This window comes from Alternaria metachromatica (assembly GCF_023757995.1).
Source record: "Alternaria metachromatica strain BMP 0045 chromosome Unknown scaffold_1, whole genome shotgun sequence".
Taxonomy (NCBI): Eukaryota; Fungi; Ascomycota; class Dothideomycetes; order Pleosporales; family Pleosporaceae; genus Alternaria; species Alternaria metachromatica.
The window spans coordinates 1,895,922-1,920,872 of record NW_026055492.1 but is presented as its reverse complement, the minus strand read 5'-3'; the positions used below and the strand labels follow the sequence as shown (position 1 = coordinate 1,920,872).

The window sequence follows — 24,951 nt, the reverse complement described above, 5'->3', positions numbered from 1 at the left end:
AGGAGCGTCACCAACATCCATGGTTCGCCAACTGTCCATGAGTTCTCATTCTCCAGCCACGCCGTTCCCTTCGCTAAGTGCGTCATCGCCAATGAGTGCCCACGATTTACCACATCGTGTCGATCTGTTCCTCCGGACCTCAGGAGGAGGCGCATTCGGCACGGACGCTCGGAGACCTTCGCACGCCGCGTCAGACAACAGTCCCTACACAGCGACATTGCACTCTGCATCGACGAGCGACAGCTACCAAAGCTCGGAAGGTATCAGCCCTGGTACACAGCAAACGCCTATTGAGCAAAGACCTCGACATATGAGTCTAGATGGCGCGCTTGCGTCGAGGGTCCTGCCACCTCCACTTGGCTCTGGTCTACAGCAAAATGTGACTCAGCATATCGTTGGATCCTTCAAGTGCGATTATCCAGGCTGCACCGCTCTTCCTTTCCAGACGCAGTACCTTCTTAAGTGAGTCCAGACTTGAGTATCCCCAGTATCGTAGGGTCGGACATGCTGACCTCTTCAGTTCACACACCAACGTTCATTCCTCAAATCGCCCGCACTACTGCCCTGTCAAAGATTGCCCTCGAGGCGAGGGTGGCAAAGGCTTCAAACGAAAGAACGAGATGATACGGCACGGGCTTGTGCATCAGTCGCCTGGCTACGTATGCCCGTTTTGTCCGGATCGCGAACACAAGTATCCAAGACCGGATAACCTGCAGAGGTACGCACTCACGGTGGAAATTCTGAGCAGTGCAGAGCTAACAAATTTTGTAGACATGTACGCGTACACCACACTGATAAAGATAAAGACGATCCGCAACTTCGTGATGTTCTTGCTCAGCGACCTGAAGGCGGTAGTCGAGGGCGGAGGAGACGCGTGAGCGACTCTGGTCACTGAAACCACCCTTTTACTTCGACCTTCACCTCTTCGACTTCCACTCGATCTTCTTTGAGTCACGCCGCAACGCCATCCAATTCGTGTCTTGCCTCGGTAACTCCCTTCACATCTTCTTCTTTCCCTCTTCTTCTGGCGCTTAGCGATGCTTTGGCGTTAACGGGGCGGTGCGGTATGGGAAGCTACGATTGGAGAGGCACGATTTAAAGGCGCAGGCAAACCCGCCTTTTAGGGCGAAGGAACGGATACGAATTCTTGTAATCCTATTGAGCATCTTACCTTTCTTCGGCTTTCTATCCTTCGCTCGATCTGTTCTACTTTTAGCGACTTTATCTTTGGCTTACTATAATCGTTAGTATAGTAATCTTTTTCAACATGTGTTGCATGATATATTTGCTGTTTTGTGTGCGTGTGCAGGTATCTTGCAGGGTGTCCAGCTAAAACCTTGCAGTCGTAGAAGGAGATGAAGGGGCAGTGGTGCACGGTTCTTCTAGCGGATGCGCTTATCACGATTATCTCGATGGCAACGCGCATACTATGTCGTCAACAAGTTATGAACTTCAGGAACTGCACCATCACCAACATTGACATCGAGCGCAGCACATGATGAGTGACAGTATCAGAACATTGCCAAAACAGGAGTTGACAGAGGAGATGAGGGAGTTACAAGCAGAGGCCGGTGGGGGATGGTGTTGGACAAGAGTTGGTGTCGGGAATGTTGAGCGCAGAGTCGAACTTCATTCCGAAGTAAGGCAAGAGGAAGTTCAAAGAGCAAACACGGATAATGCGGAGACTATGCCTTTCATCAAAGAAGAATCTCCAGAGTTGTTGTACAGACCCGGCACTAAGCTGGAGACCGCGTCCGTCGGCATACCCACCACGAAACACCACCAAACTGGCGACAATTATTCCAACCAACAACCAAATCTTGCCACTCGTCCACCGACCCCTGATATCTGGCTTTTCAAACTATGCGGCCCTCAAGACAGAAGATATACTCGAAAAGAAAGAGCGACGATATTCAAGACACAGAAAAGAGTCGATGCTGCACTATCTGGTCAAGGGCCTTGCATCAACATTGCGAGGAGCCTTCGCGCAAGCGAGCTGAACTTGACATCAGAACAAGAGACTGCGATTGCAGTAGCACAGGAGAAGCTTACGGCAGTTATGCAGTGGAGAAGACAGAACTGGGGAAGTCAGGTCTCAGCTGTGGAGATCAAGGCGGAAATGTCGCCTGTGAAGCGGCGGGCTAAGGCTCAAGCTCGTAATCAACGACTTCGAGGGCAACGGCCTCAGATACATGCGCCAACTCAACCCCGTCCGCCAACTCAGAACATGCAGCCCGCAAATCGTCCAACGCCAGCGACATCTCCGCCTCCGCAACACCCCACCGAATTCATCTTCGTGCCTAGAGTCCTTGTGCACGAGAGTGGGATAAATCGCGGCCAGCCAAGAAAGATGCTTGGTCTCGAGAAAATAAGGCATAGAATCATGGAACAGGATCGTCTGTTCAGCGAGTATAGGCAGTGGTATCAGGGATTAAGCCCAGAGATGAAAGAACGCAGGGATGCTTGGTTAGCAAAGATTGAGGCTGCACATCCACGTAATACGTGTTCCGTTTAGCTGGGACGAGACAAATCGATTGCTATGCCCTGTATGTTGTGTTGGGCAGCGCGCTGAATGTAAACCATCATCGTGCTTGCGCAGACAGATCTGTTGGTTGTGGAAGTAATGTACGCTCAGGCATTGGCCCTAGGTACAAAGGGTCTTAGACACTTCGAGCTGCATTTCCGTGGTACCGTATGCTTCAGGCCCGCACTCAACACAACCCCTCTTTTGGCTGTGATGGCATGTATTCGTAAAATCTGCCTTTAGTACATCTTCCCTCTTGGGTGACTCACAGTCTGTGTGCGAGAATCTCGAGACTTGGTTCTACCCCATGGTACCGCCATGACCCATAAACGACGAGTGAATCACGACTCCCAAAATACATACACAATGCCTGAATCTCCTAATAAATAGCGAAATTCACTCTGATAAGTGCAACGTCGTTTCTCACACACCAAAACTCCACAAATCCGAACTACCCGCGCAACATTATGAGCCTTGACTCGGTAGGCAGGAAGCGTAAGGCTCACCCGGGAGTGGGCGAGGTTTGCAACTACATAGCCGCAGTAAACGACCAGCACACGCGGAAGAAGATCAGGAGAGACGACGATGGATGCTCACCGCACATGGCCACCATCCCAACAGGCACAAGACGTACCCGCGAATTACCCCTGACCAACATCCGAGCATTTTGCGAGCCTCACAACCGCCATCTGGAAACCCATGAGATCGATAGGCTGCGCGGCCTACAAAACGCAATGGACAAAGCTATGGCCGGCGCCGGCGAATCTTTGAATATCACGACCAACGTACCCAAATCCATCTATCTCAGCGCGCAACAAAGGAGAACACTCCGAATAGCGCAAGAAGTGATGGACAGAGCGAATTGCAAGATGAAACAGGAGAAACATGGGCAGAGGGCACTTGCTATCAAGAATACTGCTTCATTTCCTCAGCGTATCGACGCTCGTCCTTCACGGAATGATGCTGGCTGGAGTGTTCTCACACTGCCGGTCTTGCACGCTGCGGACACTCTCGAGACGGCGCTTTTCGCAAAAGCTATGCTGAGGGAGGTCAACAGGTTACTGGCGGAGAAAGAGGGGTTGAAGGTGAGGATATCGCTTGCGTGGAGTGATCGTGAGACGTCGGGTTGGAAGTTGAGGGATGAGGAACATGGAATATGATGGCACCTGGGAACGGATTGGTCGCAGACCTGCCTAGGTACGGAGGGGGATCTTTTTGTTGTTGCAAGCACGGAATGGAGACAGAACGGAATCACCTGAGCAGTCCACTATTAACTCGAAGCACGCGTTGCACCGGCACCTCATACAAGAGAAAGACTGAACACCCTATAGCCTACATCATGATAGAATCATGCAAAGTAGGTGGCCTGACGTTAACGTAGGCTCCAGGTGTTTAGTCTCTCACTTGTATGAGGTGCCGGTGGGAGCCACCGTTACCGAACATCTCTCCCCCAACGTACACAACCAGAGTTCCCTCGCGAAAAGACCCCTCGGGCTCGAACGCGAAAGACAGAGAAGGTGCTGATAGGGATTTGATGCAGCAAGGGGTGGGACCGAACGTGCCGTAACTGAAAACGGCATCGCGCATCTCCTCACCAGCACCCACGGCACCTGAGCAAGGTTGCAAGAAGTCCGAACGAACACACAACATACGACTAATGCCATCAATTTCAATCGAAATCGAAGCTGGACCTGATGATCGAGGAGCATGGAGATAACCTTGGGCTCAGCTGAGAAAAAGAAACGACGAGGAGACGCTTGTAGTTTCCAGGGTTGCTCACAGCGATATCTCGCGATGAGCTGCGCGGGGTTTCAATGCGCCAACGCGGCTCAGCGTATGTATTGATAAGCCTGCGTCCGCAGAGCCCGAGAGGAGATCTCGTTCATACATTCATAAAGAAGAATTCTCGCTTTTAGATTTCATATCGAACATCTGTTCAATTGCTCATTTCCCAGCCACCTCGTGCCCCTCGTTCCTTCTCGTCCTGACTCGCTAGCGTGTCTACCACGTGAACCTCTCAACGCGTATCCCCAGGGACAGCGCGTCGCCTCAAACACTGGATGAGATAGAAGGATTTCAGTCGACAGGAACTTACTGTCGATAAGAAAATTTGGGTGACTTACGGCAATTTTTCAAACGCCCCACTTCAACAACCTACTTTACCAAAACGACATGAAGGACGGCAACATTCTACACTGGCTGCGGCGAGAGCAACCCACGCGAAGTCAAACGAAGGCGATGCCTACTTCCTCACGGACAGCTCCGAATGGCCACGTCTCGAAGCCAAAGGCGGAGAAGATCCCACTCGCTGCAAGAATCACTCGAAGTGCAACTGCCGCACAGAAAGTACCAATTGCTGCAAGAGTCACCCGAAGTGCACCTACCGCACAGAAGAAGGCAGGCGGAAATGCGGCGCCATGTGGTCGAGGAAAGGACAAGAAACCAAGGAGGAGGCGGACGAAAGCGCAACTAAAATACGAAAGACTTCAACGCGCGAGGAACGATGCTGGTGCTGCTGAAGCAGTAGAATGCACCTACCCAGAGGAGAACGCCAACACACTGCCATTACCAGTTGGGATGGATGCCTCAGGAGCGCGCCTTCCTGCGGAAGTAGCATCGGAAAGCAGCATCAACAACTCACCACCTGCTCTTTTCACCGCATCACCACTCACCTCAGTGTCTCGCCCACATCTACTCGAAACCAGACTTCAACAACAGTTCTTAGAAGAAGACAAGCAGCAGCAGACCAGAGAAGTAAGAATACCCAAGCAACGGACTACGATGACAAGCAAGAGAGCAGCCAAGAGGCAGCGCAAAGCCCGGAAGGCCCGCGAAGAAGCCCTTGAAGAAGCCCTCGTCTTCATCAAGAGCGAGTCTATCGATGGTTCCCAAGACGCGCCGCGCAACTTCGCCTACGACACTTCAACCGGATCCTCGTCATACCAGTACTCAAGCTCTCCCGCGCGTCAGCCATGGGCCGCGCCGAAGCGAAACAGCATCATCGACCTGATCAGACTATGCACCTACCCCGGCCAAACAATCCACCCAAACTCCGTCAACCGACTCTTCATCCTCCAGCGAGATATCGACGCCGCTATGGACGGCCAGGGTCGTCACGTATGGATTCTACGAAGGCTCCCACGCGACATCACCTTGACGGTGGAACGAAAGGAAGCCATCTGGCTGGCACAAGGGCAGATCAACCGGGTCGTGGATGAACGAGGACGCTCACGCAGACGGCTGAAGCTCGATCGATACGTGCCAGCCGATCGCTGGGTCACAATCGATCGCTATATTCCCGGCATGCCGTACCCTCTCCCTCTGCGCCGCCACGCCATGCCGCGCATGAGGGTATTTTCGAGATCATATGCGTAGCTGTACGGACGTCGTTTTGTTGCTTTCTTTCTGGGCGGGCTATGTAAGAGGGACAACAACGTGCCGCAATATAGCGGATACGCACAGGACATCACAGGTCGGGTCTGTATGCCTTTTCAGAGTGGCGCATGAGAATCAGGCGGACTCCACGTCTCTTCAGGTCTTCTCTTTCGTCATCGCAGGAGGTTCATTAATTGGCTTGCCATCTCGAGGAGGACAGGTGTTCTTCTTTCGTTCTACTTCGATACCGCCACATGGACATCTACCCCTAGCTTCAAAAGTCCACACTTTTCCCAATCTCAGCAAAGCAAGTAATTTAATCAATCTTTCGGACTTTGTGATTCGTTTCCATATTGTGAATCATCACCTAGCTTGAGGGCTTGGTGTCAGTGATGATGTGTATTCTCCAAATGCATAACCTCGTCGCAGTGTCTTGTACGCAGCAGTTAGAAACGCATTAGACTATGACAAATGTGAACCAGCCGCGTCTACCGTAATTCAACAGGCATTTATTTTACGCGTCGTGCATGTTGCAGTCATGGTTTCTCTCATTTGACGAATTGCTTTCATTTGGTCTTCGTTCGATGTGGGACAACCGTGAGTGGCTCAACGCTACAAGTCATCACGAACCATGGTACAACAAGGTCCTGCACATGGAGAGCTTGTGCAAACTCTATATATCTTCATACAGAACGTAATATCCGAAAAGAATATTGGGTTGCATCCTACCGCCAGGTGAGAGTACGCAGGTACATTCTGCACGTACCTTCAGGACGACTCAGTGAAAGAACCACTGACTACCCTATTACCTGACTCACATCGATCGCGCCTAACTGAACAACTTTACCGACGCACTTGCTTCCCCACTTCACATGTCGTACATCCGAAACAAACATATCATATCATTATGGCGCCGATCCCGATCGCCACCGTCACGAACGCCCTTCACTCCGCCAACGCGATAACCCGCCCGCTCACCGAGACAAGAGCCAGCGCTCTAATCTTTGGACCAGATCTATACCCTCATTTTGTCAACTGGCAAGCCAACATCGACGATCCCGAACAGCAGTCGCTATACCTGACCTGGCAAGCATGGAAAAAGACCGTGTATGCGGTGCAACAGGAAGCTGTCGGCGGTATACCCAGTCCGCCAGTCTTCAAAGCTTTTATGAACACACCACGAGTCGAAGAGCATTTCCACGGTCGCGACACAGACCTCTCTCACATCTTCACGGACGTCGACGACGAAGAGGCAGAGAGAGGACCATCGGACCTCCTCGTCGCGCGCGTCTGCAAACACACCATCCACCCCGGTAACCCATGCGTCGAAATCGGAATTTGTCCAGTCTGCATCATGAAACAATGTCTCGCTTCTCTCGAACGCATCGCGCATGTCTGGCGCATCGTCGGTGGACCTTATAGGCCAGGTCGAAACGAAGCGGGGGTGCATATTATTGACCCTGAAGAGTATGCGATATATCTTGCGGCGAAGGGGTTGTGGATTGTGGAGAAAAAGAGGTGGGCGAATTTGGTTGATACGTATGAGGATTTCGCGATGGGAGAGAGGGCGTGGGAGGAGGACTCTAGACGGGATGGTCTTGCGGTCCCGGTGGCGGTGACGGAGGCTAGTAGCTGTATTGAAGCGCTGGAGCTGGCGGGGCAGAGTCCATTCCTTGGGGAGGGGTGGAGTGATGTCTTCGTCCCGACGAAGCATTCGAGAAAGCGCGGCGCGGGGGACGAACTGCGAGGCAGCTCTATTAGCAGCGATGAGCTGCCATGTTCTCCACTCAAGGCTCCTGAGATGGATTCAGAAACGTCACGGTACTCCAATGGGGCTTCCGATGGGACAGAGGAGGCAGACGACAGTACCGCAGACTACTACCTTAGAGACCATTCAGACTCGCCGCCTGCCGACCGCGCAACCGCCCGAGCGGACTCTCCGACTGCCTCTCCCCGATCTAAGACTTCCGCCAATTCGACCGTCTACACATCTTCCCCCCCACCGCCATCCTCTCCACCCCAAAGTCGGTCCTCTTCCTTTGTACCATCCACTCCCATGATCGGCGTATACTTCCCGGACGACCTCCCCTCTCCCTCCACCCGACGGTCGTTGTGCTATAACCGCACTTCTAAGTCCTACGAGAAAGGCAAACACGCAAGTCCATACGGTAGTACGAAGGTCGATACGAGCTTTGCGAACAACTCCGCATACGACGAGTTTGGAGTCGCCGAAGAAGAAGAGCTGAAAATATTGACAGCGGCTCAAGATGAAACTCCTCAAACGGATGAGGACATGAACAAAGGTCGTTTCGCGGGTTTCACAGACGTGGATCTAGACACGGAAGATGAGGGGACGGAAAGTGAGTGGAGCGATACTACTGATGAAGGAGATGGGGAGGAAGATCTCATGATGGTTGTGGGTAGGAGCACCGTGGGTGGAAAGCGGCTGCCGGGTCAAACAGGGGAGGTGAATTTCCAACGACCGGTGTTTACGTTTAGTTGGCCAGGCCGGGGAGAAGTGGACGAAGAGGGCGATACAGTCTCTGATACAGTCTCTGATACTAGTTCGGATGAGTTTGATGACGATGAGGTGGAAGAAGCGATGCGGGATTTGGATGATGTGGATGTGGTATCGCTGGCCGAGCCGGATCTCCAGGCAACTCCTCGTCGCCGAAGTCATGACGAATTAATCGAATGCGAGGAGGTGGATGAAGAGGAACGCGTGAAGAGATCGCGCCTGTAGGAAAGGCTCCTTTGACCGCTGCAAGCGTTGGATACTGGGAACCCGACTGGAAAGCTATTCATACATACGAATTCGGAAGAGCGTCGTTAGAAATGCCATTCATGATCGAAAATTCGGTTCTTGTTTAGTTAAGGTGTGTAAAGCGCCCAACCTACAATGTTGCAGTTATCTAGGTATACAGTAAAGTACCAGTGTTATTGAACTGTCTAAGAGTTGGCTCCAGGCGAGTCAGGTAACCTACAGATCATGATCAGTGTCCAAGCCATGGCCTTGAACGAAAATCCTCTGGAAAACGGGTTACGGAGTTTCCAATTGGGACGCAGATTCTAGAAGGTTACACTTTGTAAGTTGCGAATGGGCTTGTTGAAGTTCAGCAAGCTGTCTTAATCACTAGAAATAGCTATCAGACGTCGTATAATCATCGAAGAGAGTGTGGCATGCTTCGCGCACGGGACGATGCAGGTGTGATGTAAGAGACGCGCCTGCTCCAAAGATGAGGCTCGTCGGCGGCGGATGTTTGGACCTAGCGCAAGGCGGTGGCCAAAGCGCCCCAGCTCGGAGTGTGGATCTCTACATCACTGACGAGCCGCAACACGACCAGACAACGTCGCCGCCCCATCCCACACCTTCCCCTCTCGCATCCGATACTAGTACTCGCTGTCTCTACTTCACCTGGGAGATAGCAAATACCCCGACACCCGACAGATAAACCCCACGACCCCGCCACCATGTCTAGCGGAGAAGTGCTCAAGGCCGACAAGGACTTTACCAAGGAGGTCGATGCGGCTATCCCAGAGGCGGAGAAGCTAGCTTCTGTATGTCTGATGGCTATCAAAGTTGAAGCGAAGCTAATATAGTTGATTAGAGCAATCCGCAAGCTGGAATCGACAAGCTGCTCACGCTCGAGAAGCAGACCCGCCAGGCACGCCTCCACGTATCCCGTGCGCATGAGCATATTCTGACTACTTCCAGGCCTCAGATCTCGCCTCTACTTCCCGCGTCATAATCGCCATCGTCACAATAGCAAAGAACGCAAAGGACTGGAACTTGATGAACGAGCAGGTCCTGCTCCTCTCCAAGAAGCATGGACAGCTCAAGCAGGCCACCACCAAGATGGTGCAGACAGTCATGGGATTTCTGGATGAGACTCCAAACCTAGAGACAAAGCTGTCCGTCATCGAGACGCTACGGACAGTCACAGAGGGCAAGGTAGGCGACCCCAACGAACAACATGCACGCTGTTGCTGACACGATGGTAGATCTTCGTCGAAGTCGAGCGTGCCCGAGTAACCCGCATCTTGTCCAACATCAAGAAGGAGCAAGGCGACATCGATTCAGCGACGGATATCCTTTGCGAACTGCAAGTCGAGACCTTTGGCTCCATGACTCGTCGCGAGAAGACCGAGTTCATCCTACAACAAGTGGCGCTATGCATACAAAAGGGCGACTGGACACAGGCCGGTATTCTGAGCAGGAAGATCAGCACACGGTACTTTGCGCGGAGACCGAAGAAGACCCCCGAGCAGCTGGAGAAGGACCAGAAGGAGCGGGAAGAAAAAGAGAAGAACCGGAGCGCCGACGACCCGCCCATTGAGCCTGAGGACGATGTAACGGACCTGAAGCTCAAGTACTACGAGCAGCAGATTACCCTGGCCAAGCACGACAACAAGTACCTGGACGTCTGCAAGCACTACCGACAAGTATTGGATACCGAGGCTGTGGAGGAGGACCCCAACAAGCTTCGAGCAGTATGTCCAGAGGCCTGGTCACATTCGCAGCTCTTACTAACATAACTGCAGATTCTCCAGCGCGTCATCTACTTCATCATCCTCGCACCGTACGACAACGAACAGTCCGATCTCATCCACCGCATTCAACGCGACTCGCGCAACTCTCAGATCCCACAAGACGCACAATTAGTTAAGCTCTTCACTGTGCCTGAGTTGATGAGGTGGCCGATGGTTGCGAAGCAGTTCGGGCCTCACCTCACGGAGACTGATGTATTCGACGCGGAGAAGGACGACTCGGATGACCCCAAGGCATTCCAGAGGTGGCAGGATCTCCGCAAGCGTGTCATCGAGCACAACGTTCGCGTCGTGGCCAAGTACTACACACGTATTCAGATCCCACGCTTGACAGAGCTGCTAGATCTTACCGAGGATGAGACGGAGAAGAACATTAGCGAGCTGGTGTCTGCAAAGACCATCTACGCGAAGATCGACCGGCCCGCCCGCATCGTCACGTTCTCGAAGCCCAGGGACGCAGACGATGTGCTGAACGAATGGAGTGGAAACATGAAGAGTTTGTTGGGTCTGCTCGAGCGCGTTGACCATCTCATCACCAAGGAGGAGATGATGGCGCGTATTCAACCCACAAAGGTGGACAAGAGCAAGGCGGCCAAGGGCAAGGCGAAATAGGATTCGCGAAGACCCTCAGGTATCGGCAATCGATGCACGAAGTTTGGGCAGCAATTGGTAGTCTAACAGCCTTGCAAGGTACAGCACTCACGATGATGATGGATGAGAAGTGGCACGATAGTCTATGACTGAGTGCGTATGCAAGATGACTACGAAGCTCAAGTGTTGACCGATGCGCTGCATAGGTTTACGCTTGACAAGTCGGACTGCTGGTCTGAGCGCATGAAGGAAGAATCAGACAACCTAGGCATCTGCTGTAGGATAGTAAAACAAATGAAAGCAACCGCTAGAACAAGAATTTGCCATGAAATATGTGCTTCATATAACACTCTCCTTCGAGCGCTTTTATTGTGATGGACGACATCTGCGCGTTGCATCATCTGCCAAGCCACTTAAGTGCCGACGCGGACTAGCGCAACGCGTCCGACGCGTCCCTTCCTTCCCCGGGATTTGGCAGCGACAGCCGTTGAAAGCACTAGACTCTCAATACCTCACTTTGTGCATCCCCATACCACCGCAATCATGGTTCGTGGCGTGGAAGGCAATGAGATGTCGACACCTCGCGCTTCACAGAAGAAGCAGCCCGCCTCCGCGTCGCAATCGGCCAAGGGCCAAAAGTCCATCCTAGGGTTCTTCCAGAAGAAGTCTACCAACTCACCAAGCCCCGCGCCGTCCGATGCCACACCAGTCAATAAGACACCCACATCAAAATTGGCGAAGAAAGCCTTCGACAAGCCGCCTGCCGCCATCACTCCCGTACCAAGCAGCGACGCTCCCGATTACTCGAGTCCCATCAAACAGGAGCACGAATTGACAGTGGGGAGGAACAAGGAGAACATACTGGCCAAGCATACAGATGCCATTCCTAGTAGCCCAACACGCAAGGTACGCGAGACATGCCGTTGCGTACTCGACTGCAATTACTGACGTTCTGATTCAGGCACGAAAGCCCGTCAACTACGCCGAGTCAGATGACGACGACGAAGATGTGCTGGGTCCAATTGCAAACAATGCAAGAGGCAGAGCTACGAAACGCCAGCGGGTCACCATAGAAGATGATTCAGACGACGAGTTCGGATTAGACGCGGCCACACAGAAGGCAATGCTCGAGGAAGATGACGACGATGTTGATGACTTCGTTGTCCCAGACGATTCCGATGAGGAAGTCATCTCGAAGAAGCGCAAACGTTCAGCAGCACCCAAGGCTCGCACTAAAACATCCCCAGCATCGTCACCGCCCATAATCGAAGCAAAGGATGAAGAGGATGATGGAGACGTCGTCATGAATAGCACGTCTACTGCACAACAATGGATCTACGATCCAGAAAACCCGATGGTATTCAAACCTCGCACAGCCGTGCAAGCGACAAAGAAAGACCCCAGCAAGAAGATCAAAGAACGACCCAGCGCTTCTGAACCCGAGACGAGATACCCATGGCTCGCGCATCAGATGGACGCCGACCGCCATCCCGTCGACCATCCCGACTACGATCCTCGCACACTATTCATTCCCCCAGGTGCTTGGGACAAGTTTTCAGCTTTTGAAAAGCAATATTGGGAGATCAAGAGCAAGTGGTGGGACACTGTCGTCTTCTTCAAGAAGGGCAAGTTCTACGAGCTCTATGAGAAGGATGCCTCTATAGGCCATCAGCTCTTCGATCTCAAATTGACTGACCGGGTCAACATGAGGATGGTTGGTGTCCCAGAAGCTTCCTTGGATATGTGGGCTACCCAGTTTGTAGCGGCAGGTCACAAGGTTGCTAGAGTTGACCAGATGGAGTCGGCTCTAGGCAAGGAGATGCGTGAACGTGACGACAAGGGCAAGACGCCAAAGAAGGGTGGCAAGGAAAACAAAGTGATCCGAAGAGAGCTGGCTACAGTACTCACTTCAGGTACGCTTGTGGATACCGGCATGCTTCAGAGTGAGATGTCGACATACTGCATGGCCATCAAGGAGATTGATCGCGACAACCTGCCAGCCTTCGGAATTGCGTTCGTGGATACTGCTACTGCACAGTTCCAGCTTTGCGAGTTCACTGACGACGTCGATATGACCAAGTTCGAAACCCTCATTGCCCAGATGAGGCCCGGTGAGCTACTCCTGGAGAAATCATGTGTGTCTGCGAAAGCTCTGCGGATACTCAAGAACAACACGCCACCCACAACTATCTGGAACTATTTGAAGCCCAACAAGGAGTTCTGGCCAGCAGACATCACCATCCGAGAGATTGAAGCGAACAACTACTTTGAGTCACCCACAGAAGACAACATTGAGGCATGGCCACCGGTCCTCCGTGAAGCCCGAGAGCAGGAGCTGATCATGTCGTCATTTGGTGCTCTTCTTCAATACCTGCGGACGCTGATGATCGAGCGCGACCTGGTCACACTCGGAAACTTCCAGTGGTACGACCCCATCCGGAAAGCCACAAGTTTGGTTCTCGACGGTCAGAGCTTGATCAACCTGGAGATTTTCGCCAACACTTTCGATGGATCAACCGAGGGTACTCTGTTCGCTATGCTGAACCGCTGCATCACCCCATTCGGCAAGCGATTACTGCGACAATGGGTGTGTCATCCTCTCGCGGATGCCGCCAAGATCAACGCTCGCCTAGATGCCGTTGATGCGCTGAATGCCGATTCTACCATCATGGACAATTTCAGTGCGTCCCTTAGCAAGCTGCCAGATCTCGAGCGTCTCATTTCCCGTGTGCACGCGGGTCGATGCAGAGCGCAAGACTTCCTCAAGGTGCTGGAAGGCTTCGAGCAGATTGAGTATACCATTAGCCTGTTGAAGCAGTTCAGCGAGGGCGAAGGTATCATTGGTCAACTTATTTCTTCTATGCCTGACCTGGCTGCGTCTCTATCCAAATGGAGTTCAGCTTTCGATCGAGACATCGCACGGAAAGAAGGACTGCTCATTCCTGAGCCTGGCATCGAAGAAGACTTTGACAACAGCCAGGAGGAGATCGACACCTGCAAAGCAAATCTCGATGTACTGTTGAAGAAGGCCCGCAAAGAGCTCGGCTCTAATGCTGTCCAATACAACGACATTGGCAAGGAAATCTACCAACTAGAGGTACCCAAGAAGGTCAAAGTTCCCAACAACTGGGATCAAATGTCCGCCACTGCCAAGGTTACTCGCTACTACACTCCCGAACTGAGGAAGCTGGTGCGAGCACTACAAGAAGCGCAAGAGACGCATGGTCAGATTACACGCGAAGTTGCCACTCGCTTCTGCCAACGCTTCGATGAGGATTACAAGGTCTGGCTCGCGGCAGTCAAGATCATCGCTCAACTGGATTGCCTGATCAGTCTCGCAAAGGCGTCTGCTTCACTCGGAGAGCCCAGCTGTCGTCCAGTGTTCGAGGAGGGTAACCGAACTGTCGTTGAGCTAGAAGAGCTTCGTCACCCATGCATGCTCAACACAGTCGACGACTTCATTCCCAACGACATCAGACTAGGCGGCGACTCTGCCAACATCAGTCTACTGACTGGTGCTAACGCGGCCGGTAAATCGACTATCCTTCGTATGACTTGCATAGCGGTCATCCTCGCACAAGTCGGTTGTTACCTTCCCTGCACATCGGCCAGACTCACACCCGTCGACCGCATCATGTCCCGCCTCGGAGCCAACGACAACATCTTCGCAGCCCAATCCACCTTCTTTGTCGAGCTGTCAGAAACACAGAAGATACTTTCGGAAGCGACTCCTCGGTCTCTTGTCATTCTCGACGAGCTCGGTCGCGGTACATCCTCTTACGACGGTGTGGCCGTTGCGCAAGCCGTTCTGCACGACATCAGCACACGCGTGGGCTGCGTCGGGTTCTTCGCCACTCACTACCGTTCTCTAGCTAAGGAGTTCGAGTTCCACCCCGAAGTCGTGAACAAGCGTATGCGCATCCATGTTGATGATGCTTCCAAGTCCATCACCTTCCTCTACAAGCTTGAGGAGGGTGTCGCCGAAGGTAGTTTCGGTATGCACTGCGCAGCCATGTGCGGTATCCCGAGCAAAGTCATCGAGAACGCAGAGAAGGCGGCTAGAGAGTGGGAGCACACGAGTAGGCTGGGAGAGAGGATGGAAGTCAACAAGGACGAGGGTGGTGTTTACGTGCCGCTGGGTCTACAGAGTGATGTTGCTTGGACTCTCCGGGAAGGCTTGGAGGGAGTCGGTGATCGGGCGCTGGATGTGCTGCTCGAAGCCATCTCCGCGCTCTGAGTGTCTACTATGTGAGAAAAGCATGTAAAATAGATGTATCGAAGGCGCAACATGGGCGATCGGGAATGGGATGTATTCATATGGGAAAGAGGGATCGGATCTAGGTCAGGCTAGCGTTCTGCTGTAATCATATCCCGTAGTTAGCGTATCGCAAGCCAGTTCACACATTCAGAACATCTCGTATCCTGGCGGTGACAATGCCGCAAAACTTGAAGGACGTCTTAGTTTCGTGGCAGCCTGGAGGTATTCAGTATATCTCACGATGTCACATTTTCCCGGCAAGCCACGCGAAGTACACCAGGCATATATGAAATTTGATAGAACGACTACAATCACTACGATGTAGTCGTCCGACCATACCATGAACTCGCCATAAAAGCCCATACTTTTCCCGCATTCCAGTCGAATACGCATTCATCTCTCCCCGTCATCACCTTCCCATCCCCACCCCTCCATACTCTTCACCTCCTACTCATCCTCCTCCAACTGTACCGTACGGTACCCGTTAGACGCGTTCCGACCCGATCCCTTAGCAGCACTAAAGGTCTCAATGCCATCGAGGAAACCGTAACTCATGCCATCGCGACTGGGGACGTCTTCCTCAACGAGATCAAAGCCGTCGTCAAAGGCAGGCTCTTCCTTCTTGACTTTGGGACCGTGGAGGCCGAAGTCGTCGTCATCGTCGTCGTCATTGGCGGAGGCCTCGTTGGAGTAAGTGGGCTGGCGGGCGGCACGACGCTTGGAAGCTGAGGCGGGAGCAGCGGTGGTGGCGCCACGCTTCTTGGGAGTAGATGTGGTAGCGGTTCTGGGGCGGCCGCCGGAACGTGATTTTGCAGGTGTAGCGGGACTGTCCTCGGAGGCACCGGCAGCCATGTTCTTGAGCTTGCGTTTGATGTTGCCGAAGGTGACTGAGGCGCTGCCTGGCGTGTAGCCTGTGAGAGCGGCCAACTTGACCATGTCAACCTGGAAGGGTTAGTGCTTGTGTTGAGTGGAAGTGGTGGAACTCATACCTTGGGCTGTGGGTCGACGCACTGCCATGCGAGGGCGAGGACCTCGATCTCGCGGGCGGACAGGCTCTCTTTGGGCATGATGGTGTTGGTGTAGATGTAGATGAGTTGGTGGTTGTAGTTGTTGAAGTCCGAATTGGAATTGATGTGCCGACGAAAGAGTGGTGGAAGAGTGAAGAGAGAAGGACGAAGGCGAGGGGATACGAGCCTTATATGCTGGGCTACAGCAGTGAGCAGGCTGCTCTAAAGACGTGCAAATTTTACTTTTATGTGGCTCTTTGTAGTTGTGGTGAGAGGTGATAAGGAAAGGTAAAGAGACGCTAAAGAGACAGCTTTACCTCGCTTTTAGTAGCCTAGTAGATTGCTGTGTGGCAGCATATGATGCAAGTGAGTTTAGCTTGACAAGGATACCACGTGTCTAGGCAGCCACATGTATGGGTATGAGGCATTTTGCTCCCGGTGGACGTCGAGTGGTATCTTCAAGTTCCTAAGAATCTTGGCGTGGTTCACGACGAGACCTCTTTGGTTATGGTATCGAAAGTCACGTTCGGTTGCCACATGATATTGCGCATATCTTCCGGTCTATTCTCGAGTCGATTAAAGATGACAAGGCATAGGCCAACGTACGAAGAAGCTATATCCTACGTACTTCTTTACCCAGTAATTCGGGTCTCTCCACGTCCAGCTCATCCCTCAAAGCTGCGTATAGCGAGTCTCCTAGAATAATGGACAATCCCAAACTCCAGACCAGCGTGATGGCATAGAAGAAGTTGGCGTTTCCCGATCCTGCGTAAATCCAAAGATGGTAGAAGGCAGGGCCCAAGAACGATGTGTATAAGATAGCGGACGAAGCCAAGAACGTGTAGCGCATGACTGGGATACAGTTAGTATTGCTACATGAGTTTGAACGAGGATAACACTCACGAGGGAACAGATGACGGAACATGGGTACCAAAGATAGGTAGAGCGCAGCATCCGCTATGCTCGGGTATGGTGTGAAGATGGCGAACACGCCGGTCAAGCTGCAAGCAACGAATAATGGCTGCTTGTGAAGGCGGATGGTAAGACCTGGCATATACGACGCCGCGTGTAGCCAGAACACACCGAGGAAGAACTCGCGGAAAGAGTCGAACATCTCGATGAAGAAGTACCACCAAAGTCCAACATTCGGCGTAAGGTCAGGTAATAGAAGGCGCACACCGTATGTCGCCGACAGGAAATCCCACGAGCCCATCAAGAACGCAGAGCCAGTGAGCAGGATGCCTATTGCGCCTGTGATGCCAAGAGTATGGGTTATGATGAAGGACGCGACATCCGGCGCGTTGTTCTTCTTCAAAGTCTTCGCATCGAAGAGGAGAACCATGAGCGCAGGAAAGAGAAGGATCGGGTGCATGGCGAAGTACGATGCGAAAGCTGTGGCTAGTATGAAGGTGAAGCTGGCTCCTTGGGACGCCTTGGCCATGGCCGTGAGGATGAAGAGGTTGGTGAGGGCCGAGGTAGAGCGCGCGACGCAGGTCAGAACCGTGAAGGGATTAAAGAGGAAGCTGGAAGATGTCAGTATATGTCCCCCAGAGAGGTGTAGTATTCCTACCCTGCTGCAATAGCCACACTACTCCATCTCAAGTCCTTCCGCGGGGAAGCAAACAGGCGCGTGACTGACGCGAAGCCGCTCTCTGCCACCTGAGCCAGAGCATTTGCGCTTAGTAAGTCGACGATGGTATAGAAGATGTTGGTCGCCAGCGGGGCATGGGCCGGGTTGGGGAAGAGGGAGAAGAGCGGCAGCAGGAGGGGCGCCTGGTGGTATACGCCGCCGTCGTAGGGAGAGACATTGTGGGTGTAGAGGAAGACGCCCTCTTGCACTGGTGGGTGTCAGTAATGCTAGACACAGACCATGCCAGGTACATACGTCTCTTGAAGCTCGTCACGGGTGTTGACACCTCGACACGTCCGGCAAGGAGGTCTGGCAGGGCGGGAAAGACAGTGAAGAGGAGCAGGCGCACGGCAGCGGCGGCTGCAAAGAGCAGTATCTTGTGCTGCGTGTCAATGGCCATGGTGACTATGCGCTATGCACTCATTGGCTCCATGGCGGTTCTCGACACCTCGGCGCTGGAGTTCTGGCAAGATGCATGTCGGTGGACCCTGGTCGCGCTAACGCCGGATCCATGTCCGCTAGTTGGCCGCATCTCTAACTTTTTTGCGCCCACCAAAAGTTCGACCGTCTGCACCGACAGAATCGCGATTTGATCCTCTCTCTACAATGGCTGGTCGCTCAAAAAAGAAGGGTACGCATCGCCGTCAATGATCGAGGGAGTTTCCTTGCTAATCCGATTACAGGCACCTCCGGTGCGGCCAAGAACTACATCACCCGCACGCGCGCCGTGAAGAAGCTTCAGATCTCGCTCCCCGACTTCAGACGACTATGCATCTTCAAGGGAATCTACCCCCGTGAGCCGCGCAACAAGAAGAAGGTCTCGAGGGGCTCGACCGCCGGCACCACCTTCTACTACACCAAGGATATCCAGTACCTGCTCCACGAGCCGCTGCTGGCCAAGTTCCGCGAGCACAAGGCTGTCGCAAAGAAGATCGGTCGCGCTCTCGGTCGCGGCGAGTCTGGCGATGCATCGCGCCTCGAGAAGAACCTCATGCCCAAGGTCAAGCTCGACCACATCATCAAGGAGCGCTACCCTACCTTCGTCGACGCCCTGCGCGACCTCGACGATGCCCTCTCTATGCTGTTCCTCTTCGCCAACCTCCCCTCCAGCGACCACGTCCCCGCTAAGACCATCGCCCTTTGCCAGCGACTGACCCGCGAGTTCGAGCACTACGTAATCACCTCCCACGCCCTCCGCAAGTCCTTCCTCTCCATCAAGGGTATCTACTACCAGGCGACGATCCAGGGTCAAGACATCCTTTGGCTAGTACCGTACAGGTTCGTCCAGCGAACAGGCGGCGATATCGATTTCAGGATCATGGGCACTTTCGTCGAGTTCTACACGACCCTCCTCGGCTTCGTCAACTACCGCCTCTACACTTCGGTCGGCCTGGTATACCCCCCCAAGTTCAACGCAAAGAGCGACGAGCAGGGAGGTGAGCTTGCTGCATTCCAGCTTGAGGGCAAGGCCACCGCTACGAACGACGCAAACGGCCACGATGAGAATGGTGCGGTCAACCCCGAGGTACAGGCGATTGCGGACAGGCTTGCAGCTATGCCCGATGCTGAAGAAGAGGAGAGCACGACCGCCGTAGCCAAGGTCGCCACCGAAGACGATGAAGAGGAGGCCAACGACGAGATTGACAAGTTCGAGCCGACTGCGCCCGACGCCGACATCCTGCCCCAGCCCCAAGCAAGCAGCGCCGAAATCGCATCCTTGTTCGCGCCCTTCACCTTCTATCTGGCACGAGAGACACCCAGAGCATCGCTCGAGTTCATACTAAAGGCATTCGGCTGCAAGAGAGTGGGTTGGGACGGAACGCTAGGCGATGGCGCTTTCACAACCAACGAGTCGGACCCGAACATCACACATCAGATCGTCGATCGACCTGCGCTTTCTAACGGTGCTCCTGCACAGGAGGACGGTGCTGCTGCCCCCAAGGCCCAATGGCCATACTCGATGATGCCTGGACGCACCTATGTCCAGCCACAGTGGGTTTGGGACAGCATAAACCAGGGCAAGCTGTTGCGACCAGACCACTACGCCCCTGGCGCAGATCTGCCGCCCCATCTCAGCCCTTGGGTCAAGCCAAAGAAGGGCGAATACGATCCCAACCTGCCCCTCGCTGCACAACAACCAGAGGGCGAGGCTGAGGCATTTGAGGATGATGACGAGGAGGCCACTTTCGACGTTGACGGAGACGAAGACATGGACGCCATCGTTGACCGTGAAGGCTCAGTGGAAGTTGGCGAGGGCATGGATGTCGCTGACGACTCTGAAGACGACAGCGATGACGACGAATCGGATGAAGCTGGCGCGGGTGGTGAGGAGTTCGACGGCTTTGACTCCGATGCCGAGTCAGACATCTCAGAAGGAGAGGCTGCCCGTCTTCAGCACCAGCGTGAACTGGAAGCTGAGGCTACTGGCAAGAAGCTCGAGGTCAAGAAGCCGACCAAGAAAGAGGAGAACGCGGTCATCCGCAAGAAGGCAGAGAAGAAGAAGCGCGCTGAAGAGGAGGAGCGCGAGAGGCAAAAGATGATGTTGTCGAACAAGAAGCGCAAGCTGCTCAAGCGTATCGAATACGGCGAAAACAAGCGCGAAAACGAGTCTGAGAACCTGCGCAGAAAGCGTGCGAAGGTTGAGAAGGCCAAGGCTGCTGCTGAGGCCCTGTAGGTTCGAGTATTTGTATATGATGCATCAAAAGCTTGGGCCGGCGTTCTTGGGCAGGAGTTTGGCGCGCTTAACGAACCTCTATATGCTGCATGTAGTAAATCGATACCTTTTCTGGCTCTACATCATGGCCGTAGCTGTTGAACATCCATCCCAAACGAAGTAAATGTGATCGCTGGCTGAGACGCACGGACTGGGGCTGTCAGATGCGTGGCGCAGCCATCTTTGACCCAAAGAACATGATAAACACTCGATGACTCAACCAGAGGCTATATGAACCATGGCTGCACCCATATTTCACTTGGTCTCTAACGTTCAACTGCAAGCCCATACGATCAATACATGCCCAATCCAACACCATGTAGCCACGCCCACTAGTCCGCGAATATTGACAATGGTAGACCAGGGCCGCGATCCAAACTCAACCATAGTTGACATCGCAACAACGACAATGCTCAACCTGGACAACGTGACATGAATGATTTCTCCTTTCCTGCGCGTCAGGTTAACTTTCATCACCGTATGTCGACACCACAAGAACACCCTCTTTCGGCTCTTCCCACAAAGACGTCGCAAGAGCACGCAACACGCCGCAGATCAACTCGAACACAGAGAACTAAGACGAAATGATGAATCCATAACAAGACCCGCCCTCGTTCTCGATCTGCTCCACGGAAAAAACCCAGATCCACCATCGTCGCCGCTACCTAAAAGCGCAAAGTGCCGAGCCGCTGCCGAATAGCACCACCTTCCGGAAAAATTGTGCATGTCCAAATTTGCTCACTTTAGAACTTTCGGTGGCATAGAAGTTTAAGAAGGTATAGAGACTCTTTCAAGCGGTATGGAAGCGAGGCTGACACAGAAAGACCAACTGGGGTCACTGCTTTCACCTGGGGCAACAGGCTGCGCTGTCACGTGATCGCGCGTTCACTCGGGCAAGAAGCTTGGTTGCTATCGTGGTATCGAGACAATAGGCTCGGTTGTGGTCACCCAGCTGCTGCTTGGAGTTGGTATCGATCGTGATCTTGGGGCTTTATCTGCCCCTACTACCCATACGCTTTATTTCCTGTACTCGACGCAGCGATCTGAAGTCAGCAATACTACTCGTCGGACTTCACGTTAAACCTCCGGAAACCAACGTATCCGGCAAAAGGCCACAAAACCTCACATCCTACAACCAGCCATGGCAACGTCACCACCAACGCCCCTCTTCCCTTCCCTCCCCCCAGAGCTCCGCAACGAAATATACGCCTACCTCTCCCAACCAACCTCCACTTCCATCCCAACAAACAGCCACCTCCTCCTCGGCCTCAAAACCTTCACCTGCAAACACACAACCACAACCCTCATCCCCATCCACCACAGCACCCCCAGCCTCCTCTCCCTGGACCCCACCCTCATCCCCGAAAGCCGCGAATACGCCTCCTACCTCCTCTCCAACAGCCTAACCCTCCTCTTCTCCATCCACTTCCGCGGCCGCATAAACACCTTCGTGCCCTCCGACTGGGACAAGAAAATCCAAGCCCATTTACGCAAATTGGCTAAATCCTTTCCGTGGTTGGGGAAAGTGGCGAGGTATGAAGTGCAGATACTGTGGGAGCCGGTTGATGGGGCGTTGAAGAGTAAAGGGGGGAAGAGGTGTGCGGGGGATGTTTGTGCGGGGTTGGTGAGGGGGGTTACGGGGTTGATGGACGGGGAGGTGGGGAGGAAGAAGGGGTGGTTGGGGGTGGGTGTGAATCTTGATCATGGGTTTGCGGTTGGGAATGCTTTTTCGAACACGAAATTCGGACTGAATAAGTTTCTTGGTGAGGAGTTGGGGTTTAGGACCGTGGTGAGGGAGGTTAGGAAGACGGGAATTCCGCACCACAGGGGGCCTGAGCCTCTTCATCAAGCTTATCGTGCGGTGGAAAAAGTGGGCACATTGGAGGAGAAGAGGTTGATTTTGTTGGGCGAGGGGAGCGTGGGGTGGTCTGACTTAACGAAGGGGCCGCTGGTTGTGAGGAGGACTACGGGCGTGGGGCTGAAGGGGTCTACGACGGAGTTGGGTAAAGACGAGATGGACTTCCCCATGTGTCATCTCATGGCGGAATTTGTTAAGATGTAGTGAAGACTACGATGCAACATCAAGATTTCTACGAATGGCTATTGCTCATCCCACCAGCTACCAATAAGTTTGTTCTGGCTGGCGCAGTAACGATGGAAGTCGGTTGCCACATACATAACTACAGACTTTCCAATTTACACTATCTTGCCATCCAACACCGCGTTCCCAGCTCCGAGTACAATTTCTTCCTATGCTCCCCTACTCCGACACCTTCATCTACCTGGCCATCTAACCCACCTCTCTTCTTCCCCTCTCCTCCAACTCCCCTCTCCTCCAACTCCCCTCTCCTCCAACTCCCCTCTCCTCCAACTCCCCATCCACCACTATCCCATCCGCCATATCCTCTCTTTACGCCCAAGCTCCCACCAAACTCATCAAAAAGGCCCCAAGGAACACAAGCAAACAAGCATACACCCTGCGCTTGCCCTTGAGCACCTTCCAACTCTCATCACTCAAGAAGTCCTCCGACATGAGTTCCACAAGCGAGGCGAAGACGAGGAAACCAGCCGAGATAGCGTTCATGATACCGACGACGAGAAGACCGACTTCAGAGTCGGGCGAGTACAAAGTGTGCGTTGCTATGCCAATTGCCATGCCGCCGGGTGTGCTGGGTATTGTGTTAGCGGGACGGAATAGATGTGGATGGAGGGAGGACTTACGTGCAACCATAAGCGAGAGCCATAAGCCAAGGCTGTGCAGCGCGTGGCTTCCATTTGATGTCGGCAATACGTACACCGAGTGCTAGGCCTTCGAAGGTTTCTATTAAGGTCAGTATACAGTCACTTTCAGTTGAGAAGGATGACCTACGATGAAATACGATAGCGATCAGTAGCACGGTGAAATCGTTACCAACTGAAACAGCGAGCGACATTCCAATAAAGATGCTGTGGAACAGGATACCCATTTCTAGTAGAAACACCTGCATTATGGCTTTCTTGTGGATTTGCTCAGGCGTAAGGACGTGATCGTGCTCCCCGGTTTCTTGGTCCTCCTCGATAGCATACTCGTCGTTTGCTTCTTTGCTACGGGCGCCCGGGGTTTCCGCTTCAGATCCGCCCACAGATTCAATGGCATCGAGTCGCTGGCCATCCTCACGGTACCGGGAGAGCGTTCTACTAATGCTCCCGACTCTTCCACGCAAGACGCCTAGATCGCGGACTCGCATGCTGGTATCCGAGTAGGTTCTCTGCATTGCTGCTTGCGGTGGAGCAGGCGCTTCGTTCTCAGTCTTCGGTTCTTCCTTGCGGCGAGACACAGCCTCCGCACCCTCGTTACCGCCGCAGACATGTTGGGCTGGAGAAAAGATCATTTCGATTAGGGTGACGAAGAAAACGCTAGCTAGCATGATCGCGCCCGGCATAGCCTGATAATCGGTTGTCCAAAAGCTCGACAGGCAGGGGTCGTTCAGTGAGCCAAAAGCGGTAGGAAGTAGATGGACGAAGGCAGTCGCGACTAAGACACCGGTGCCGAAATGCTTCGCGCCGAAAAGGAAGGCAGGTGGGATGCGCAGCCGCGGGAACTTGAGGACAAGCATTGGGAAGGCACATCCAGTGCCTGAAACGAAAAGAATGATGAAAAGGCCGGCGACATGCAGGCCCAGATCGTAGTTGGGCTGAGCTTTGCCATCTTCGCAGGTACTTCGCCTGGGAAGACGCTGGTTTGTCGGGCCTGGGAATTCGATGTTAGTGTTGACGCTTTGACGCCATTGGGGCTGTTCCATCTCACCTTTTGGTAAGAAAAACTTGGGCGTGGACAGATTTCCGGTAGCATAGGAGATCAGCATCGAAGTGCAGATTACCGATACCAGCCACTTTGTCCAGCTGAAGATAGTGGTGGTGAGGCCAGCTTGGTGCTCGCTCACGTGCGCGATTGTTCGGGTGCAAGGTCCTGCCAAAGAGTCAGCATCTCAGCCTCCATCGTTGAGTCATCACGAAGCTGTAACGAACCTTTTGGAGACCCTTTGACACCCTCGCCAGTGTGGCTTGGCTTTCTCTTCTCCATCTCTTGGCCATTGAATTCGTCGAGTTCACACCGCCGCAAATTCCGCGTGCCGCTGCGCAGCCGATCTGCTTCTCCCAATTCTCTTGCGTTCGCGATGCCGTTCAGATCCTCGCAGGTCGTCAAATCAGCAGCGAAACGTGGCGGATTCTGGTTCCATCCGGGGTTCCAAAGCACGTCGTCATCGGTTCTGGAAGGGCAGTTCATTTTGGGACCTCGGTTGCCAAGCTCTCCTTTCCGGTCGT

General features: G+C 53.4%; 9 protein-coding genes across 9 annotated transcripts; 6 read left to right on the top strand and 3 right to left on the bottom strand.

The window, feature by feature from the left end:
- Window positions 1–2,991: 2,991 nt before the first annotated feature.
- J4E83_000620 (uncharacterized protein) lies at window positions 2,992–3,684 on the top strand (the record flags this gene model as incomplete). Its single annotated transcript, XM_049327581.1, has 1 exon — window positions 2,992–3,684. The coding sequence occupies one exon, from the start codon at window positions 2,992–2,994 to the stop codon at window positions 3,682–3,684; it is 693 nt and encodes a 230-aa protein (XP_049193726.1).
- A 1,012-nt stretch (window positions 3,685–4,696) lies between these two features.
- Window positions 4,697–5,899, top strand: J4E83_000619 (uncharacterized protein; the record flags this gene model as incomplete). The annotated part of the gene is made up of 1 exon (XM_049327580.1): window positions 4,697–5,899. One exon carries the CDS (start codon window positions 4,697–4,699, stop codon window positions 5,897–5,899), a length of 1,203 nt encoding a protein of 400 aa, XP_049193725.1.
- Window positions 5,900–6,771: 872 nt separating this feature from the next.
- J4E83_000618 (uncharacterized protein) lies at window positions 6,772–8,642 on the top strand (the record flags this gene model as incomplete). The annotated part of the gene is made up of 2 exons (XM_049327579.1): window positions 6,772–6,776; window positions 6,893–8,642. The coding sequence occupies 2 exons, from the start codon at window positions 6,772–6,774 to the stop codon at window positions 8,640–8,642; spliced, it is 1,755 nt and encodes a 584-aa protein (XP_049193724.1).
- Window positions 8,643–9,370: 728 nt separating this feature from the next.
- Window positions 9,371–11,059, top strand: J4E83_000617 (uncharacterized protein; the record flags this gene model as incomplete). Its single annotated transcript, XM_049327578.1, has 5 exons — window positions 9,371–9,457; window positions 9,508–9,564; window positions 9,615–9,851; window positions 9,902–10,390; window positions 10,442–11,059. The coding sequence occupies 5 exons, from the start codon at window positions 9,371–9,373 to the stop codon at window positions 11,057–11,059; spliced, it is 1,488 nt and encodes a 495-aa protein (XP_049193723.1).
- Window positions 11,060–11,581: 522 nt separating this feature from the next.
- J4E83_000616 (uncharacterized protein) lies at window positions 11,582–15,275 on the top strand (the record flags this gene model as incomplete). Its single annotated transcript, XM_049327577.1, has 2 exons — window positions 11,582–11,944; window positions 12,000–15,275. The coding sequence occupies 2 exons, from the start codon at window positions 11,582–11,584 to the stop codon at window positions 15,273–15,275; spliced, it is 3,639 nt and encodes a 1,212-aa protein (XP_049193722.1).
- Window positions 15,276–15,743: 468 nt separating this feature from the next.
- On the bottom strand, window positions 15,744–16,363 carry J4E83_000615 (uncharacterized protein; the record flags this gene model as incomplete). The annotated part of the gene is made up of 2 exons (XM_049327576.1): window positions 15,744–16,238; window positions 16,286–16,363. 2 exons carry the CDS (start codon window positions 16,361–16,363, stop codon window positions 15,744–15,746), a joined length of 573 nt encoding a protein of 190 aa, XP_049193721.1.
- Window positions 16,364–16,916: 553 nt separating this feature from the next.
- Window positions 16,917–18,333, bottom strand: J4E83_000614 (uncharacterized protein; the record flags this gene model as incomplete). Its single annotated transcript, XM_049327575.1, has 4 exons — window positions 16,917–17,155; window positions 17,207–17,826; window positions 17,874–18,141; window positions 18,189–18,333. 4 exons carry the CDS (start codon window positions 18,331–18,333, stop codon window positions 16,917–16,919), a joined length of 1,272 nt encoding a protein of 423 aa, XP_049193720.1.
- Window positions 18,334–18,539: 206 nt separating this feature from the next.
- Window positions 18,540–20,607, top strand: NOP7 (mRNA-binding ribosome synthesis protein nop7; the record flags this gene model as incomplete). The annotated part of the gene is made up of 2 exons (XM_049327574.1): window positions 18,540–18,564; window positions 18,617–20,607. 2 exons carry the CDS (start codon window positions 18,540–18,542, stop codon window positions 20,605–20,607), a joined length of 2,016 nt encoding a protein of 671 aa, XP_049193719.1.
- Window positions 20,608–23,056: 2,449 nt separating this feature from the next.
- On the bottom strand, window positions 23,057–24,913 carry J4E83_000612 (uncharacterized protein; the record flags this gene model as incomplete). Its single annotated transcript, XM_049327573.1, has 5 exons — window positions 23,057–23,315; window positions 23,368–23,467; window positions 23,516–24,376; window positions 24,434–24,595; window positions 24,655–24,913. The coding sequence occupies 5 exons, from the start codon at window positions 24,911–24,913 to the stop codon at window positions 23,057–23,059; spliced, it is 1,641 nt and encodes a 546-aa protein (XP_049193718.1).
- Window positions 24,914–24,951: the final 38 nt, after the last annotated feature.